General features: G+C 36.8%; 1 protein-coding gene across 1 annotated transcript in view; it reads left to right on the top strand.

Annotated features, from left to right (window-relative positions):
- The first annotated feature begins 740 nt into the window (after window positions 1–740).
- The window catches only part of MYOF (myoferlin), a 62224-nt gene continuing 43362 nt past the window's right edge, over window positions 741–19602 (top strand). Inside the window, exons 1-7 of the mRNA XM_030950968.1 lie at window positions 741–1271; window positions 7066–7121; window positions 7998–8089; window positions 14260–14368; window positions 15574–15658; window positions 17750–17910; window positions 18398–18526. Coding sequence (XP_030806828.1) covers window positions 1184–1271; window positions 7066–7121; window positions 7998–8089; window positions 14260–14368; window positions 15574–15658; window positions 17750–17910; window positions 18398–18526 — 720 coding nt within the window. The 5' untranslated portion in view covers window positions 741–1183. The remainder of the gene's footprint in view (window positions 1272–7065; window positions 7122–7997; window positions 8090–14259; window positions 14369–15573; window positions 15659–17749; window positions 17911–18397; window positions 18527–19602) is intronic.

Raw genomic sequence — 19602 nt, forward strand, 5'->3', positions numbered from 1 at the left:
GGGTGGAGCGGGGTGTCGTGGTGCTCGGGTGGAGCCTGCAGGGCCCGCGCAGTGCTGTCTCTTAAGTGTCTGTGTCTTGTTCATCCCTGAACATGTGGGGTTTTTCTTCTCCAGAAATCCTCTCCATCTACCCCAAATCTAATAATTTTACAAGTTAAGAAGTAAGCTAGAATAAGGTCTCCTGTGACCGTGTAAAAACTAGGCTGAACCGCGCTCACTTGTGACTCCTTTTGCTGCCTCTTGCTAGTTTCCCCTTTCCTCTCTCCTTGGGGACACGGGGACGTGTGTGGCTGTGGCAGCGGGAACCTCTCCGGTTTTTACCTCTGCTCACCGCTGAGAAAAACTAAGGCTGAGCACGGGGGAGCTCAGAGCTCTTGTGCTTGTCATGTAAATGTTACCTAGGTCATGTTACCGCAGTGTTTGTGCACGTGTTTGAGACAAAGGATTCATATGCCTCCAAACTATACAGAGAGTCTTGTCACTTTAATTTCTTTTTTGCACGCATTTCCTTAATACTTTCAAATTTTTAGTTATGGATACATATTTCAATAATTCTACTATAAATCTGCTATATTCAGGACGTTCCATGAGGAAGCCGCAGTGTCGTTCCAGAATAGAACAGGAGGGGGAGGACTCGCACTGCTTTTTGGGATCATCGCCAGTTTCTGACTACGCTGGCGCGGAGACAAACCAAAAGCATTTGCCAACAATGAAGTTCTCAAAATTTGGGGAGCAAAATATAAGCTATTGTGGATTTTCATACCTTGGTATACCGAGAGGCAGATGCTGTTTAGATCGAGTTCTTAAGTCGTGCTTAATGTTCATGCTGCTTAACAGTTATTCTAGCCTTGGTTTCTGACGAGAGATTTATCATGCAGTTGAAGAACAAAAGAAGCAACAAGAAAGTTTTTGCAGGATTAATCAGGATCCCGTTACAGGATTTCACTAGCGAGAGCTCTTTCTGTGCTGCAAGACAGAACCTGGTGTCAATTTACAGGACTGTTTTTTTCCCAGAGCTTTGAGCAGCTAGTCCGTCATAGATCCACCCATAGACCTCCTTTGCTGTAAACCAGTAATTCCCTGCCTCCTCTTCCTGCTAGCATTTCAGTCCAGAAGTTAAGGACTGTGAAACTGAAGATTTAATTCCTTCGGTAGTAGTCAACATTTAGGGAAGAGGGAAACAATGCTTCGGGTGATTGTGGAATCTGCTACCAATATCCCTAAAACCAAGTTTGGGAAACCAGATCCTATCGTTTCTGTTATTTTTAAAGGTAAGCAAAACTGTCATAAATGTAGCCAGGGAAGTTTTGTAAAAGCTAGTGCCCTTTGTAAGTATCTGAAAATCTGGGAAATCATGTTTTCCTGGAATTACATCTGATGTAATTTTAGGGAAGACTTTTTAATTAGAGACAGGAGTTACCTGAATGAAGTTTGAACTGGGTGGAGTGCATTGGTCTGTTCTGAGCAGCTGTGCTTCTGTTTCAGGATCTACATTTTACAAGCTTTTCCAAAGGATTAACCTGTTGCTTTAAAAACAAATCTAATTCCATGAACGAACCCACTTTTTAATTCAGATATTGAAAATTACCTTGTTTTCCATCTGAAAAATCATTCCTGTCTTGATTACTTTGAACAGGCACTGCTCACTGTCACATGCATACAATAAAAATGTGATTTATTGTTAAAAGTAGTATACTGAAAAACAGTAGTACTGTTCTGGAAGGTGTTTGATTTTGTTTTAGTTTGGTTTGGGGTTTTTTTGCTTGTTGGTGGTGGTTTTGGGTCTTTTTTTTTTTTTTTTTACAAACAGAATTGCACATCAAAATTTTGCCTGTTGAGATTATCTAATTAAAGATTTTGGAAGGAAACTGTATTTTTCACTTTCATTGCTCATCAGTTATATATAGGAGAAGGAGAAGACTGTGATAAAGCATTTATATGTAAAGCTAAGTATGTTTTATATATACTTTACTTGTTGCCAACATTACCTCACTTGGCTAGACTAGAGGAACTTGATTTCTAGTATTGATTTATTTTTAAGGTGCCAAAACCTTTAAGCAATTTTAGATCGTGTAATACATCAAACCAAACTGTGACAAAGAGGCATCTTATCTCCTGGTGACCTGGTTTCCTAACTGTGCACTGAAATCCAAGTGGTGTTTTAAAGTGTGAAAAATCCTTGCAGGAGTTTGTCACCTTTAGAAACCAAATCTGAAATCATGACAGCTGTAGGCTGAAAAAGGACGAGGCACTGCACATGCAGAATCTTAACTTTCAAAGTAACGAGTTTTCAAATACATTTATTTCAGCATCAGAAAGATGTGAAATCATTATGTTTCCTTTAGTTTCCTCCTTTTTTTCAAGGTTTGTCCTTTTTTTTTTTTAACCACTCTGTGTTAGAACAAGTGGCAGAGTGTGTCTCAGTAGCCTTTGGAACTTCGTAGTTCTTAAAATATGATTTTACTTGCCCTACAAAAAGTGAATATACGGTCATTTCTCTGGTTGGTTTCACATTCTGCTGCTTCTTAGGTATCCATTTGCTCTTTCCAGTTCCTTGTCCTTCTTTGCTTTCCTGCCAGTTTTGCCTTTCTGTGTTGCCTCTGTTCCTGCAGTTTTCAGACTCCAGAGCTGGTTTATGCCTTCCCTTCTTTATGCTTGAGTGTCTGTTGAATCCCCTCCTTGTAAACTTCTCTTCTGTGTGCTCTAATGCAGTTCACTTTTACCTAGTAAATAGAAGTTACAGATTTTTTTTCTTTATTGCTTGATTTGTTTTTCAGTCCTTCAGTTATCCAAAGACAGGAATTGGACAACAGACATTAAAGGAATGAATTCATATTTATGCATTATGTACTAGAATTGGGATTTTTAATGTTCCCAAACATGCTTAACCAGTGTCAGGTTCATAATTATGACAGGTTTTTAGTGGGATATTTAATTTCTCATTATCCTGCCACTTCTGTTTATGTGATTTTACTACATACCAACAGTCTGATTTTTTGCTTCCTGTCCAGAGTGATTCAAGTGGGACAGAAAATACCAGGCTTTTACTAGCTATTAAGCAGCTCTGATTTAATTTGTAAGTGGAGTGCCTGGTTACCAAGTGCAAGGACAGAGTCATATCTGAAATATGTTTGACTTCTAGCTGTTTATGTTTATAGATTTTTTTTTTTTATACACTGCTGGTTTTCCCTCTCACCCTGTTAATGTGTAGAGATAGGAAAGCAGTCTTATTTTGGGAAGAATATGTCAAAGGGCATTAATCTTTAACTTCAGTTCCTACCCAGTGTAAATCCTGGGGGACATAAAAAGCACATTTGGGAGTGCATGTTCTAGACTGGGAAAAACTTTAGCATTTGCAGGACTATGGCCATGGTCCTGCAGCACATTTTCATGTTCTTGTTTGACTCTGGAGTATTCTTGGTGAAGTCTTAGTGAACAGCACTCATTTGACAGAAAATTGCTGTAGAAGTTGGCATTTCATTGGAACAGTATTTGGTCAAATTTTGATTTACAGGGCCTTTGTTGATGTCAGGTTCAGTAAATTTAATCCTCCCATGGAAACACAGTCTTTCAGTCTCAGACCTTTACAGACATACTGTGAAGAAAAAACTCATGATCCTGCAACTGTTAGTATGAAAGGACTACAAATGTTTTATATGTTAAAACATGTAAGTCAATATGGTTTCATCTACGAATAGAATAGATTTAATCCAATTTTTTTAACTAAGCTGGTTACAGAATAGGCAGTTAATATAATTGTTACAGTGATATATATTAGCTGCATATTAGGAGGAAATAGGCAAAATAGGCAGCTGTTTCAGTTCTGATATAGCAGAGGAGTTTTGTGCAAGCATTCCCCCCCCTTTTTTTTAACACATTTATGTCCAGTCCAATAGAATGGAACTTTTATTTGCTTTAAGAAAAGCTCACAGGTCAAAGAGAGCTACACCCTGAGAGTAAACGAATATTGCTATCTGTAACTGCGGGCTGTTCTTGCAGAATTCTGAGTTTTTCATTCAACATGAGACAATTCATTGGCCAAATTACCATTAAAAACTGTTGCAATTTGCTAAACTGGCACTAAGTGATAATGATTAAATCAGTATAATCATTTTGGTTTGTTAGATTCTTGCATCACTGTGTAAAAATGGATTAAATTGCTTGTATGTGCAATCAATGCTAGGATATGTAGTGCTTTGATCATTTGTTTTGGCTGCCTCGTTCCACTTTATGCAGTAAAAACTAAGGTGAAATGGCATTTAATTTGATTAATCCAATTTGATTCCATTTGTGCTTAATCTAAGAGCTTTTCAACAGGCCTGCATGCCTGCAGTATTTCAAAGCTATTTTAGTTTATATTTCAGTGTGTGGAAGAAAATAGTTTAATAGAAAATAGTTAAACTGGATCTAAATTTTCTGTTTTGCAGAGAGTTAAATGATCTAAATTTAATTTCAGGGTTTTGGAGTTCTGCCCATTTGATCCTTCAGTTGCTGCCATCATGCAATCTTAAGTCTCCTTTGACAAAAGTTTTATGGGATACTTAGTTAACTGAAATGTGATACTGTCTTAAATTTTAGACTTAGGACTGTTGTAAAAGATAATGTTTGCTTTTGCTATTCCCCGTCTGCTCATGTTGATTAAAATTGCTAGTTATAATAGAAAAAAACATAAAGATGGAAACATTAAGTGTTTTGCTATACTGTAATATTTTCAATGATGAACAGTTATTGTTTAAACAGCTCATCTCAATTTTTTTTGGACACTGAGCAATTAAATTCTTATTACAGTCATTTCCACCTGAGAATGTTAACTAGCATGTTATAGTATAAGGTAGTATGGTGCCTCTATCAAGATAAAGCAAACAGTGATTTCTTCTACAATACCACAGTTACTGTAGTTAGTTTTTAAAGAAACAAGTATAGAGTGTTTTATCTGTATCCATTATAATTTCTTTTTTCATGGTAGGGTCACACAAAAAATGGTGACTGGCCCTATTGCACAATTTATCCTGATGTGGTTTAGTCTTGGTTGCTATAGCTGCAATCATTACCAGCAGAGGAAAACAGCCTGAGGAGCTGAAACTTTTCTGAGCTCCTGGAATAACTGAGCAATCCACCTCACCTGGTGTGGCAACGGGGGTTTTTGATTGGAAGAAGAAAGAGCTTTGCCAAGAGCTTAAAAACAAATATCACCACCACCCAGTGCATTAAAATACCGATAAAAGTGTCACAAAAAGGAAGTCAGTAAAGAGACGGGAATATATGCAAAGTATTTCCTTGAGGAATGGGAGTGTTGTACTCTGACTGACTAAAATTACAACTAAAACCCAAAGTAAGCTGTGTTTCCCAGTGTTTTTTCATCCACCTTTCACACAGATGCGTAAGAGAAAAACATTTTTTTCTCAGTGTAATCTAGAATACGCATATTAGTGGAAACATAAATCTTGCTTTTGTGAAAATGGATAATTCAGAGTGGAAAATTTAGCACCTTGTTAAGAGTTGTTCTGACTGTTGCTCAAGCCAGGACTCACAGTTACATTTAGGCAGGGATCATAGGACTTTTTTCCATTAGTTTCATCAGGATCAGATCTGTAATTTACTATCCTTTTTACAAACAGCTGTAACTGTTCCATTTTTCACTGGCAGTCAAAACATCTTTTCATCTCCCATCTTCTAGAGGGCCGTGGAATATCAGTGCCCAACCCCAGTTATTCTGGGATACCCAGTTTTTAAAATGCTTTGTCTCCTATTAGATAGCATAAAGTTGAATTTCTCTCACTAGTTTGGTAATTAGTGCTTTGTTCTGCAAAATGTCAGGCCACAGCGTGGTATGTTATGAAAGCACTTTGTCCTACAATGTGAGTCAATATCCTGTATGAATTGTAGACAATTCCTGTTACATAAATGGCAGTCAGTTCTTGTAATTTGCAGCTTGGGCTGATTTTTTCAGTACATCCCACTCTCATCCAATAAAAAGGGCTACCACAGTCAGCCAGCCTGACCAGTGGGTATATGAACTTGCCCCTTTGGCATATCTTTACTCCTGTTTCCCAGGCTAAGTACAGTCATAACTTCAAATACCAAAAATGCATTTATCTTTACTGGAGTCTTTAAAGACATGGAGTGTGTCTAAAGCTTGGACTTCTTGTGGTGGCTGAGCATTTTGGAGATCAGCAGCTGCTTTACACCCTGTACTTAAATATGCTTGTTATCACTAATATATGCAAAAAGAGCTGTGTGTTTGTGTGTGCTCTTTTGTGCTTCTGAGTGTCAAAAGACTTGTCCTCCATTGGAGCTAGATATTGTAACTGAACAGGAAAAATAATGCCAAGCTATGTTTAATTTGCACTATATCCCACATTCTCATGATTTGTAGCTTGCCCAAGTGCAAATTTTACCATGAAGTATAGAAAATTTGCAATTTTTGTAATTTTTAGGCTAATTTTTTGATAAGTTCAGTGAAGTCATATCTCCATAGCCTCTGGAAACCCTTTTTTCCAGGAAGGATTGCATTTCCTCTTACATGCATGTATATGTCTTCTAATATTTGCTCATTTAAACGAGACAGTGCTGACACTGTAAGCATATCTCCTTAAGATTTATTCCATGTGATTTTATTCCAGAGCTAAACATTCAAAAATATTTTGTAATTCAAATGTGGTAAATATGTAACACATTTTCTCTACTACTTTCAAAAGTAGTGCTTTACTGCTATCACTTAGATGTTACTGTTTGGTTTGATATCTCCAAGTCTTTTAGTCTGTCTTTTTTCATCATTATTGAAGGTGAAGCTAAGGGTCATAAAAGGTTGCAAAACCTAAATATTTATTTTGCTTTTTGGAAATACAACTAGCTGTGCTTAAACAAAACAATAAGAAGCCTCAACTACTAAAATTGCCCAGGGGACTTCTTGATTGTAAAACGTGCAGCTTCTGGAAGAGGTAAAAACAATTGGAACATTTGGTTTTAAGTTCAACCCTTCTTTAGAAAAGTGAAAGGAAAAAACATTCTAGTTTTGTAGTGCTTTAGCAAAAACAATTAATCACGCTTTGTTTGTATTTGCAGATGAAAAAAAGAAAACAAAGAAAATTGAAAATGAACTCAATCCTGTTTGGAATGAGGTATTTTTTTTTTAATAAATCCTTGGTCATTTCAAGACAATGCTTGCAAAGTCGTTAAGTCAGTTTCAACAGCTGAGCACGTTACTGGAAAGGGGATCTGGTGCAATGTGTTCTGTCAAGGTGTTGGTAAATGCAGGTGAATGCATTCATCTTGCACCATATATTACAATTCATTAGCAATGTCTTAATGTAAAATTAGATGGATAACTGATGAGTTTTGGCCTGGTTTTGTTCCCACTTTCTTTCCATCAAAATGATACTCAGCCATTGTTTAGCCACGTGTATGGAAACATAATGGGATAATTTATTATGTACCAGGAAAAACCATACAGAATTAAAAAGGAATTATGTATTGAAAGTCCTCATAGTTTATTTGTAGGTCTAGTCTTATGTTGCATCTTCAGGAATATTTTTCTTGGGGAAAATATTTTCTTGACAGTGTTTTTTCACAATGATAAATGAAAGTTAAAGATTTTCCTTACATTTTGTAATTAGAATTATAAAGAAAGGGAACAGATAATTATTTGTTTAAATTCAATAGCAACTTAGTTCAGCCAATATTGGAGTTTATTAATATTAGATATTATGAATGGCAAGACAATATGTATGTTAATGTTGGAAGTAGAACTGCAAAAGAAATTATGATTCACTATTAAACAATTTAATTTTGCTATTGTTGCTAGTAATTAGCAAATCAAATACATGCTATGAGCATTTTTTACTTTAACGAATGTAAGCTAGATTAGCTGTATTTGATCTCTCACTAAATGCAAAATTTATATCTGTATAATTGTGTTGTATCTGCTACTCTGCTGGTAATTTTTACATAACTTGTCATTATAATTTGGGTTTGGTCCTTTTTTTTTTTTCCTTCAGATTGTTGAATTTGACTTGAAAGGAATCGCTCTGGATAATTCATCTTCCCTAACAATTATTGTGAAGGATTTTGAAACAATTGGACAAAACAAGTATGTTCCTTCTTTCCCTCTCCCTACCCACTCCCACCCCAGTATTAAACACAACTTTCAATACTGAAGTACAGGGGGAAAATGGAACTGATAGGTGCTGTTTGCTGTGCTCTCTCTTTTCTGTCAATGCCAAGTAGTGTTCTCTGTTGCTATTCTGAAAGGAAGTATGATCATGTCATCTTTTCTTTTTTTCATGACAGATTTCATGTCTTGGGCAAACACTCATGTTTACTCATAGTAGCCCAATTCCATTGTTAGCTTTTCTTTACTACTCTCTGCCTCTTCCCAATATGTGGATTCTGGTTTTTACAACACTCTACAGCTCTGTCATAAAATCAGTGTGAATCAAGCCAGTGCCCTCAGGTCTCTCATTCTTGAGATACCTGCAGGTCAGTTAGGCAGGAATATATTGCGTGCCTCTGACTTCAGGGATATCTTGAAACTTGAGATAGGAAAGCTTATCAGTAATCAGAATTTTGTAATGGACTTTATAATGCATCAAAAAATAAAATGATGGTCTGAAGCACCTAAAATGTTCCACTCTGTACATGGGTTCAAATTTAAGCAGTCATATCGTTGGTTTTCTTCAAATTGCATTTTAAAATATCATCTAGACTCATATTTGTAACTCTTAACCCCCAGTTTGTGCAAATGCCTGGTTTTGGGTTTATGCACAGAAAGTTGTTCATACCAAAGCCAGAGTAATACCTTCAAAGTAATGCTCTTTGAAAATAGATCCTCAGTCACATGATGAGTTTGGAAGGGATATTGGCAGGGAAACAGGATAAGGGGGTGAGAAGTGAGAAACACATGTGCAGGCATCCTGATTTTAACATGGTAATAGGAAATAGCAACTTGTAGTTCTTTTTAAGACACAAAGCACTGTAACAACAGAAGAGATTTGGTATTTATGAACATTCACATTTAGATGAAAGAGTACATGAAAGGAGGGAATGTGGAATAAGTTTCTCATCTACCAATTGCGTGTATGCATAACCTGTATTTCTGTAGAACTACTGATTGTATTTCCTGAGTTGGAGAGAGATTTAGGACTACCATATCAAATATTGGCTACTTTTTCATGGTATCCTCTTTTAATACTTAAGAAAAAGTCAGTAGTTAGATACATGTCTGAAGTGCTGCAGCATTTCAAAAGAGTGCTCAGTGGAAGAGTGTGCAAATAACACTCCCATGGTTTGTCTGCATGCTAGTTCAGGATTGGGAAGGTGGAGCACAATGCCTATTTAAGGTCCTTACTATGGAGAGCTACTCCAATGACTGTTTAAGAAACCCAGTGTTTGCTTCTGACATTGACAAGTATACCCATTAACTTGGGAGCTGTGTTAGGTGTCTAAGCTAGGTGCGATTTGACTTGAAATCAACAATCTTCCCTTTGGAGATTCATGGGTTTAGATATTTTATTTTACAATCTAGATTTAATTTGGATTTAGTTTTTGAGTGTAAAGAGTGTGTCTAGGGGCCTCTGTTGCCTGAGAACAAGCAATGAGAAGAGCCTACACCATTTCTTTGGCTCTATTTTCTTTCCTCTGGAGTAAAATACGCATTGGGGATTGCTGTTGTTACATTCAAAGTACTGACAACTTTTGCTCAAATGTTCTGCTACTGTCTGTCTATAGCCAGAAGCAGAGCCCTGTGTTTCTCAGGCCAGCCTCCCTCTCTGGCTGCTCACTCACAGAGCTCCTGGCCAGCACACTCTGGTCCATGCTCTCTTAGTCCTGACTAGTTACAGAACCTGTGGAGCAACAGAGCAGAAGATTGCAGTATAAGACATGATTTTTCCCTGTTCCTAAAAGCTGATACAACTGTTCATCCAGTCTGTTTTTAAACATGCCTGGAGGAGGAGTACAGTGGATGTTATTCTGTTTTTGCACTGTGCCAAGGCACTGAACTCATTGCTGTGGCATGTTTCTGTAAATTAAGCCTGAAAGAACATTTGGATATTTTTCCGCTTCTTTGTTTTCCAGGAGGGAAAATTTATTGCTTCATTTACAGGATCACTAAACTTTTGCAGATAGGTTAATGAGTGCTCTTCATGGAGAAAACTCACAGTAATTGGAAAAGATAAATAAAGCAAACCACTGTATACAGACAGAACATCATAGGAATAAACCAGAGGACTCATATGATTCATGCTTAGTTAGATTTTCTGGCATAAAGATGTTTGAAAAGAGAACACATCTGTTTTCTATTACATCTAATACTGTTAGTAGAAAGATTTCACATTCTCAGAACACAAATCTTTCTGTAGTTAAAAAGTCCCAAAGACCTCGCAGTAAAGTCAGTTGTACCTGTGAAGTTAAGAGAATGAGCTGGGATTATGTGTTTCCCCATGTCCTTTGTGTAGTTGGTAACCTAGTGAGACAGGAAAAACAAATTGGGCACACCCTTTGCTCTAACAGAAAAATGAAGCTACAAATGAGCACTGCAGCAAATGATTTAGTCATTACTAAGGATTTCTCATCGTTAAATAATTTCCAGATTGTTTAAATCCTCCTACAGCTGTACCCTTTTGTGTGGATTCTTTTCCACATCAGTGTGACTGTACATAGTTGCAGGATTTCCTTGCATCCACTGTATGCAAGATCCAGACAGTTTAAGATTCAGTTTTGGGCTTTTCTTCCTTGTTCAAAACAAGGAAGAATATTGTTTCTTTACTAAAGTTTGTTCTTGCAAAGAATATTATCAAATAAGTAAAGATAAAATAGAGGTTTTTCTTAATTAAAATAATTAAACATAGCAGGAATAACAGAGGGTGAGTGTTGGGTCTTGCAGCATACTCCATAATGAAATACATACACTGAGAAAGAAAGGTTGAGTACAGTAATTGTAACTGCAGCGTAGAATCAAGTTGCTGATGAGAATAATAAATATAAACCTCTGCCAAAATACACCCTTAAAAATAGATGAAAAGAATTTAAATGCTTGATTCTTTAGTAATTTAAACCTTGGGCCTTCCAGTAGAAGTAGCATGTAAGCAGCTAGAGAACATGATAGGCTAAAGAATTTAGTGTACATTGCTACCTTCAACCCAAGAGGAATAATAAAATGGTTGGTACTGTGAGTTAGTTCCTTATCCAGACATAAGTTCCTTATCCAGACATGGGTGTGGAGTTTCACTTCACTTGGTTATTTAGGTAGCTAACAGGAAGTGCTAACCACAGCACTAACGGATTAATTAGCTTTGGCACAAATGCAACTCAGTGTTTAGTAGTTGATCATCAGTAGTTCATTAATTTCATGCTTATAAACTAGGTATTTTCCTTTGATCGATGTTGGGAAGCTGTTGTAGGCCTGGTAAGGTTCAAAATCAGCTTCTGAATAGGGATTTTGCCTTAATTTTTTGTGTCATCTCCAGTGGTAGATCAGAATGTTTAAACTGCTTGCAGAACAGGGTTTTTCTTTACTCCTGCAAAGCTGGAAAAGTTTAAGAGACCAGACTGATTGGGCATTATACTTGTGGAAGCCTTAGGGATGGCCAAAGAGGTACTGAAACATCTAAGAAACAATACAATTTGTTTTGGTCTTCTACTAAAACAGCTCATGAATGAAAGGTCAGAGGATGCATTAAGCTATTCCAGTAGCAGAAGCTGTCCCACTTGATGGTGTCAAGAGACTAGTGTGACCTGGAATTAAATGGGCAAATGTTGATCTGCTCAGGCAAGAGGAAGAAAGTTGGAATAGGTCCAGCAAAGAACAGAGTCCTTTGATGATGAACAAGTGGTAGAAAGTCTTTTCAGCTGTGCTGGAAGGAAAGGAGTCCTTGTCATCTTGTAAGTCATGGCTTCAGATGGAGGTCACATGCAATCCTGCCTGAAGGTCAAAAGTCTTAAGAGTTCAGAGGAACCCAGCAACTTCACAGTAGCCATGCAGAGAACTGGGTTCTCATTACTTGTCAGAGGGAAGTTTAGGAGCAGACCTTGCAGCAAAGCACTAAACATCGATGAACTGGTGATGGACGTGATCTCCCAACAGCTCCTGAGGTCTGATGTAGCTGACTTAGCCCAAAGATTAGAGACCTGAGAGAAGCATGTCAGAAAAAAGGCTTTCTCTAAGACTTGTACAAAAGTGACAAAGATGAGTCCTAAGGATGACTTTGAGGCCTTCCTTGTTACTTTGGAATGTATTACTTTAGTCGTTGAGTAGCTTATGATCAAAATCAGACTGGACATAGTCATGGGTAACCTGTTCTAGCTGACTAAGCTTGAGCAGAGGCACTGGACTAGAGGATCATGAGTGATTCCTTCCAACCTCATCAGTTCTGTGCTTCTGATAAGGGAGAGGTGAAACATCCCAAATCCAGCGAGCAGGACAACTTTTGGAAAGGCAGAATAGTGCCCAAAGCTTACAATTTGGCTAAAGTCTAGAAGTGGACTAAGAGAGATTATAGATTGAATATTAAATTTCTCAGCCTTGTTAGAGTGGAAAAAGACTGGAGACTGTTGTTTCCCAACCTGCTAAAGGAGGGGGAAATGAAGGCATGTAGATAGAGAGGCAATGTATAGAGGTAGCTGGTTGCAAGCAAGAACTCTGTGTAACTGATTCCTTCTTCAATCTGCTGATGATCACTATTTTAAAAATGGTTACTAGGCATTCAAATGTGTGCAGTTATCATTTGTACAGGGCAGATGAAGATGTAGAAATGGAAATGTACAGTGCAAAATTTGAAAAGCACTACTGGTGAATGGCAATTCTTGAGTTAATGTGGCCAGATGGGAGGGTGTGGTTGCTGAAACATTCAACCTGCTGATTTGAGATTACTTTGGGTGGCTTCTGAATTCTTTTGGAGTCACTCCATAAGCTCCAGTAACCTTACATCAAATCAAAAGGTCAAGTCCATATAAATTTTCTACAAATGTGCATAGGAAAATACTTTCTCTTTTTTTCCCTTCTATGGCACCTCAAAATATTTAAGTTTCTGCAGCTGAACAGAAGTTGTGATATGTAAGATCCAGAAGGTTTATTTGGAGGAAATTGATGTTTTATATATAGGTATCCTAATGTACTTTGCAAAAAATTAATTTATGTTCTCGTAACACAGTATGCAAGAGTAGCTATAATAGTGTTCTTGCTCCATGTGAAAAAATACCCTTGCATCCTTAGCTGCTTCATGAAAAAGCTCTGTAACTTCAGGGGACCTCAGTTATGTTCTTTGTGTACAGATATTTTTTTCTCCTTGGCAGGAAAGCTGGTATTTTATTTGTGACACACGATCTTTGAAATTTTTACAGGGTAATATTATCTTGGTTTTTTTTAATTGAAAAAAAATCTCAGTTATTCCAGTAATCCACTTCAGTATGAGAGTAAACTGCTACTCTATGCCATGGGAATGAAATACAGTGCCAGGTATCATGAGACCAGTACCACACTAAGAAATTTTGCCTAAAAGTAGTCTCTTGGGCTAAAAGTACATGCAATTTTCATCATTATGGGAGAGGGTGGGAGTGACAGATGCAGTCCCAAAGTAGGCAGAAGTAGACGTAGAAGAGTCCATCCATGTCAGATCCCTCTGAAACCTTCCTTTGGTAGACTGCTCTAGAACCATTAGAAACATTCTGAGAATTTAGAAGTGAGAAGATGAACCTGTTCTAAAATACAGAATATGTGCAAGAAGATTAATTTTGTGATTCTCTAATAAGCGCGTTGATTGATCTGTTCTGTTTCACTGTTTTCATTACAAAGATGTGGATGTGTCTGGCTTTGTGTCTGTTTTGTGTAGTACAACAGCTGTTGTACCTAGTTTATGTTCACTACTTCTCACCTGAGAGCTTGCAAATCTGTGTAGGGAGAGAAATTTTTACATTGTTTAGTTTACCAATGAGAATTCAGGGGTGGAAATAAGTGACATTGCTGTTGAAAGTTATACAGAAGATTATTTTCAAAAGTACATGAAAAATAATTTCATTTTTTAACCTCTTTTAGGTTAAAGCTCCTATAAAGAACACCAACACATGTGAGTGTAGTGAAACAGAAATAAAAAATTAGCGGTACACAATCATTACATGACATTTGCAATGGTCTTTTGTTGTGCTTTGAGTTTTCAAATCGTGGCTGGAGTTACTTGGTTGTCTAACAGATGCTAGGAAAAGAAAAATGGTAACCCCTGTTTGATATGTATTTGCATTCTAATAATGATTTTTATTTAATTCCAGATTAATTGGCAGTGCATCCGTAGCACTTAAAGATCTTGTAGGTAACCAAAGCAGATCTTTTCCCTTCAAACTCATACCTCTACTGAATGAAAGGGGACAAGAAACTGGAGTGAGTAACTTATATTTTCTTATTTTACTGTATTCTTGATCAAAATGCTCCAGCAACAGGGCTAATATCAATTTAATTATTGGAAATGTCTAGCAAAAGCTCCAGATGGAGGAAATTTATAACCAGAAAGAATTAAGTCTATAAAATTTTGTTTTCTCTGTATATATTATATATTTGTATATATGTGTTATAAATATTATGGACCACAGAGTATGCATGGAAATCAGCCTGATGTTGAAAAAGAGCATTTTCCAAGTACCAGATGGAGTTCCCACATGCACCTTTTTGCCATATGCTTTGTAACAGCTACCTGTGTCAAAGCACATGCTCAAGGACATGTTCACTGCCAGCTCCCTTCAGAAAGTTACACAAGAACTTGCTTAACTTGATTTAGCACATGTTTAGATTCCAATGGTTATTAACTTAGTTATTAATTAAGTAGGTTTTGGGACCTGGGACCTTACTGTGTTTGTGCAGTGTAGCTGCTAAGGCACTTCATGCTGCATTCTGGTGTACTCAGTCATGAGAGACTCTAAGCATAATTTCAGTCTCTCACCACTGCAGTTTAAAATCATGATTAGTTGGTCACAGGGTTGGGCTTTTTTTGCTGACTCCTCATGTTACTCTGGCAACTAGTAATAATAATGGTTTGTTCAATAATCCAAAACCACAGTCAAGCAGAAAAAGGACAATTCTAAAATTAGAATGGAAAATGACGTATTGTTTTTCTTTCAGGATGGAGATATGAACGAGCAATTAGAGAAGCCAGATAGGAAAATTTAGTTATGGTTCAGACTTGTTATGTTTTTGATGATACAGTGTTATTTCTCTACTGCCTTTGTTTTTCTGTCTGCAAATTTAGGATATCACCTTGTCTGCCATGAATATCGTGGAACTAAAGCTAACATTTGTAGAACATCTTACGTGCTTGTATTGTGACAGATTTTTCTAAATATAAACACAGCAACTCCATTTCTTAGATATTATTTTAGAACCTAGTCCATTCGCTGAATTTGTGTAGTCTTTATTGTTTGTATGTATATCTAGCTTAATAATAGTTTATTAACTTACTAGTAGCTGAAACTTTATAAAACTGTTGTGCCCATGAATAGTTAACTGTTCATGCACAGTGTTTGAACAACTTACTGCTTTAAATCAACTGTTGTGTGTACTGTGGGCTACATAAAAAAACCATTTCTCTATAGGCAACAATTGATTTGGTAGTAGGATATGAGCCGCCAGCTGGACCTGCAAATCCAACTGATCCAGGAGGGACCAGTGCACAGGAAGGTATTTCATCCTTTTCTCAGAACATTTTTGTTAAAAGCTCTAGGAGCTATTTAAGGTAAGGCAAGTAGGTGATTCAGCAGCTGTTCACCAGAAGCAAGCATGTCAAGACTGCTAGATAGTTATTTCAAAGAAATTAAGGATTATTCAGAAGCTAAGAAAAAAATTGGCCTTTCCTGACATAAAATGGATTTTAGCATAATTTTCTCTATTTGTTAAAAAACTTTTCAAAATGGCTTTTGTTTAGGAAAGAAAGATTTTTGAATGCTCAAGGAAACAGCAATTATCTGCTGCAATTCTAGGGCTAACCAAAAAGCAGAGATGTTCCATCTATTACTTTCAGTGTCAGGGAGCTTGGTGAAAAAATTCTTTTGATTAATTAAACCCCTTTCCCCTTGTAGAACAATTAAGTTTTGGAAGACATTGTTTTATATTAGGTTGGTATTTGACTAGGCAATGAAATACTGTGATCAGTAGGGAATATTCTTTGGTCTCTGTATATTATATTGACGAGGCTTTTCCTGAGAGTATTTTTGAGATCTGGTTTTACAGATTCTTAAAAGAATTGTGAAATAACAGACTTTTGCAGTTGATTGGAAAATAATAAGCCTAATATCAAAGCTGTGTTTTGAAGAAAGAAGGAAGTTTAATAAATGTTTAATAAATGTAAATTTATTTTAGAGAAGTAAACCAGTTTGACCATTATTTGGTGATAGATAGTAACATAAGAAGAAAAAAATTGAAATCAGGAGTCTTCTGCAGGGAAATTTTGATTACATTGACTTCTCTCAGAGGTGTTCTTGGAGAGCAAAAGGATAAGTAATATAAACACAAAAGCTGTGTGTTAAATTACTGCATTTCAAAGTCATTTTATAGAAATGGAGATTTGAAGGCTAAAAATGCAAATTCACCTCTATGAGATTATTTGATAGCTTTTAAATTTTTTTCAATTATAACATACAGATAAAATAAAAAATGGCATTTTTTATCTAGTATCCAGAAACTGCATGGAAATTATTTCAGTGTGAATTATCAAACACACTTTAGTTAGTTATTGTAAACACCTATTTCCCATGAAATGAAATCACTTTCCCTGAGACAGCTACAGCTCAGTTTCAGGAATTAAAAATTAAGTGCTAGGGTAGTCAGTTAGCTGCATGGATCCATTCAGGCAAATGCATTTTGAGAGATGTCGGAGAGGTGGGTGTGGTCTTCTGCTTATAAAATACTTAGCATGTCAATCTCCCTAGTTTTCTACATCTCTTACAAGGACCCTGAAGGACTTCATTATACAAAGTGATCATCAGCCTGTAATTTATGAAGTTAGAATACATTCTGTTATGCCAACCACCAGAGACACAGCTCATTCTTCCTCTTAATTCAATAGTCACTGCCCAGTTAAGAAAAGCTGTAAACACAAGGAAGTGACCACTTTTGTGGTCTAGATATTTATGGATCCTATTTTGCAATACTGGAATCTCAGAGTATGATTCAGTATTATAGTGTCATGTGGTTGTAGAACTGTCTTCCACAGAGGTATGCTGATTTCAGAGCTGTCAAAGAGCCTTACTGAAAAACTAATTCCACACTTAAATGTTGTAGAGAATGATTGAGTTTTATTTTGGATGGCAGACCCTAAATGTATTTGTGCATTCAAGATTCTGAACTAAAAACCAATGCTGTGCTATAGCCTAGTCTTGCTGCTGGGGAACAGCAAGATTCATTCAACAGCAAAGTTTATTCAGCTGGAATAAAATTAATCCCTTGTGGTGAATTGTGAACTAGTTGGAGAATGATTACAGCTCAGCTTTGCTTGAATTGGTTGATTAAAAAAATGTATGAGAATTGTGTTAGACACTCTGCATCCAGAAGAGAGACTGATCTAGAGTTAGTTTGGTTAGGATACAAGTTGTTCTTAAGCAGGCTAGAATGACTAGCTTTCAAAAGGAGCTGGAAGAATGTAGTTGGCAAAAACATTGTTGATGTGAGCTAATAATAGAATTCTAGTGGAACTCTTGGATATCAGACTCTTACTCCTTCAATAGCAAGTTCTACTATTTATTCATTAATTGCACTGATTTTTTGCTGTATGAGATGGAGAAGATGATGGAGGTTACGAGGATGGGTTGGATGGTCCAGTTGGTGGTATCACCCCAGCAGTTCCAAGCGGCACAAAGGAAGCCCAGCTGGCTAAACGCATCACCAAAGGAAAGAAAACACGGAGAATCCTCTCTAACAAACCACAAGATTTTCAGGTACTAGATTTATCAAATATTGCATGTTCCCTTTTTCTGCTGAGCATAACAGGCTTTTTACGCAGCCTGAGCATAATTTAATGTCAGCTTATCTAATGCACCACAGAGATAATTAGCCTCTTCATTTGAAATCCAGTATTTCAAAATTATTCCTCAAATGTTCCTGTTACTCAGATGTCTGATTTGTACAGTTCTGACTGAAATAGGGATGAACTTTATTTGCTGTATAGTTGTACAGATTTCAAACTACTATTGCACCTTCAAAAATAAATGGTAAAGGCAAGTGAAAAAACTCCAGTGAAATAATTAGCCCTAACTTGTCTTGTAAAATTAATTACTGTCATAATTAAGCTTGCAAAGTCTGGTTCGTATCTCTTAGCTACTTCAGGTGTTGGCTAACGTTTTTGGTGGTATAATAAGGAATTGTTGTGATCAGGATCACTGATAATATAGAGAATAAATCAGTACAAATATTGATTTTTTTCAGATTCGTGTTAGAGTCATTGAAGGTCGTCAGTTGCCTGGGAATAACATAAAACCAGTAGTCAAAGTTCATGTTTGTGGTCAGACACACCGGACAAGAATCAAAAGAGGAAATAACCCATTTTTTGATGAAGTAAGTGGTGTAAGAATTCTCTAGCTGAAGTGTTGAGGCTATCAAATGTCGAGAAGTAGTTAATACAACCTTCATTATGATGAGTTAATAAGAATTTACTAATATTTATGGGTAATTATGCATTATGCCATTCCCAGTCCCTTTCTTTATGTATTCACATCACTAAACACATCTCTGTCACTGACAGTCTTAGCAGATAAAATTAACTAGAAGGAAGTCAAACTTCATATGAGACATACGGAATGTTTTCTTTGGTGCAGTTGGCCATGTGACAGAATCGCTTTGAATAGTTGTGCTCAGGTTATAAAAGCCACAGAAAAATTAATTAGAAATCATTGTAGAGCTGTGTGGTGTGTGCAGATGAGTGCTCAGTGCAATGCCATAGGAGTGCCACAGAATCTGGAGTTATCACTGCCTTGCTACCCATGATTTATAAAGGCACAACTAGATTTCTCTGTCCAGACAGGGGGTCTGTGCACCAAACACACTGAAATACAGGAGAGAATTCAAAGCCACCTAAGGGACACGAGACTGATCCCATAGCTGAAAGATTAATGTTGCAAAACTGAAGTGTAATAGATAATGAGGATGACTCTCATTATCTGGGCACTTGTGGAAAATTCAGAAGATTTTGGAATTGCATGGCAAGCATGTTGAACATACACAGGCAAGACCAAAGAATTTATAAAACTTTAAAACTTGAAATAAGCTGTAGGTAGCAGTCAAAATTTAAGAAGCCATGGGAGGGCAGAAATAGGTAGGGCAGAAAGTTGGTTGCACCTCATATTGAAATGATTCCTTGGCAGTCCATAGTAGTCTAAAACTAGAACACAAATCACTATCACCACTTACCCTAAACAAGGCCTCTTTGACAACTACAACAGAGATGGTTAGACCAGGATCTAATGTTCTGGGTAATAAACTTTATCATTTCTGAAGTTGTTCCCCTGAGAAAAAGATGAAGTGCAGAGCAAGAAGGAAAGAGCAGTGCTGGAAGTTTGCACACAGTTATGCTGACAGTGTTTGCTCAAATGGAAGTTGTGACTGTCTTGTCTGTGTTGTACTGAGTCAATTTA

The sequence above is a fragment of the Camarhynchus parvulus genome, chromosome 6 (genome assembly GCF_901933205.1).
Source record: "Camarhynchus parvulus chromosome 6, STF_HiC, whole genome shotgun sequence".
Classification (NCBI taxonomy): Eukaryota; Metazoa; Chordata; class Aves; order Passeriformes; family Thraupidae; genus Camarhynchus; species Camarhynchus parvulus.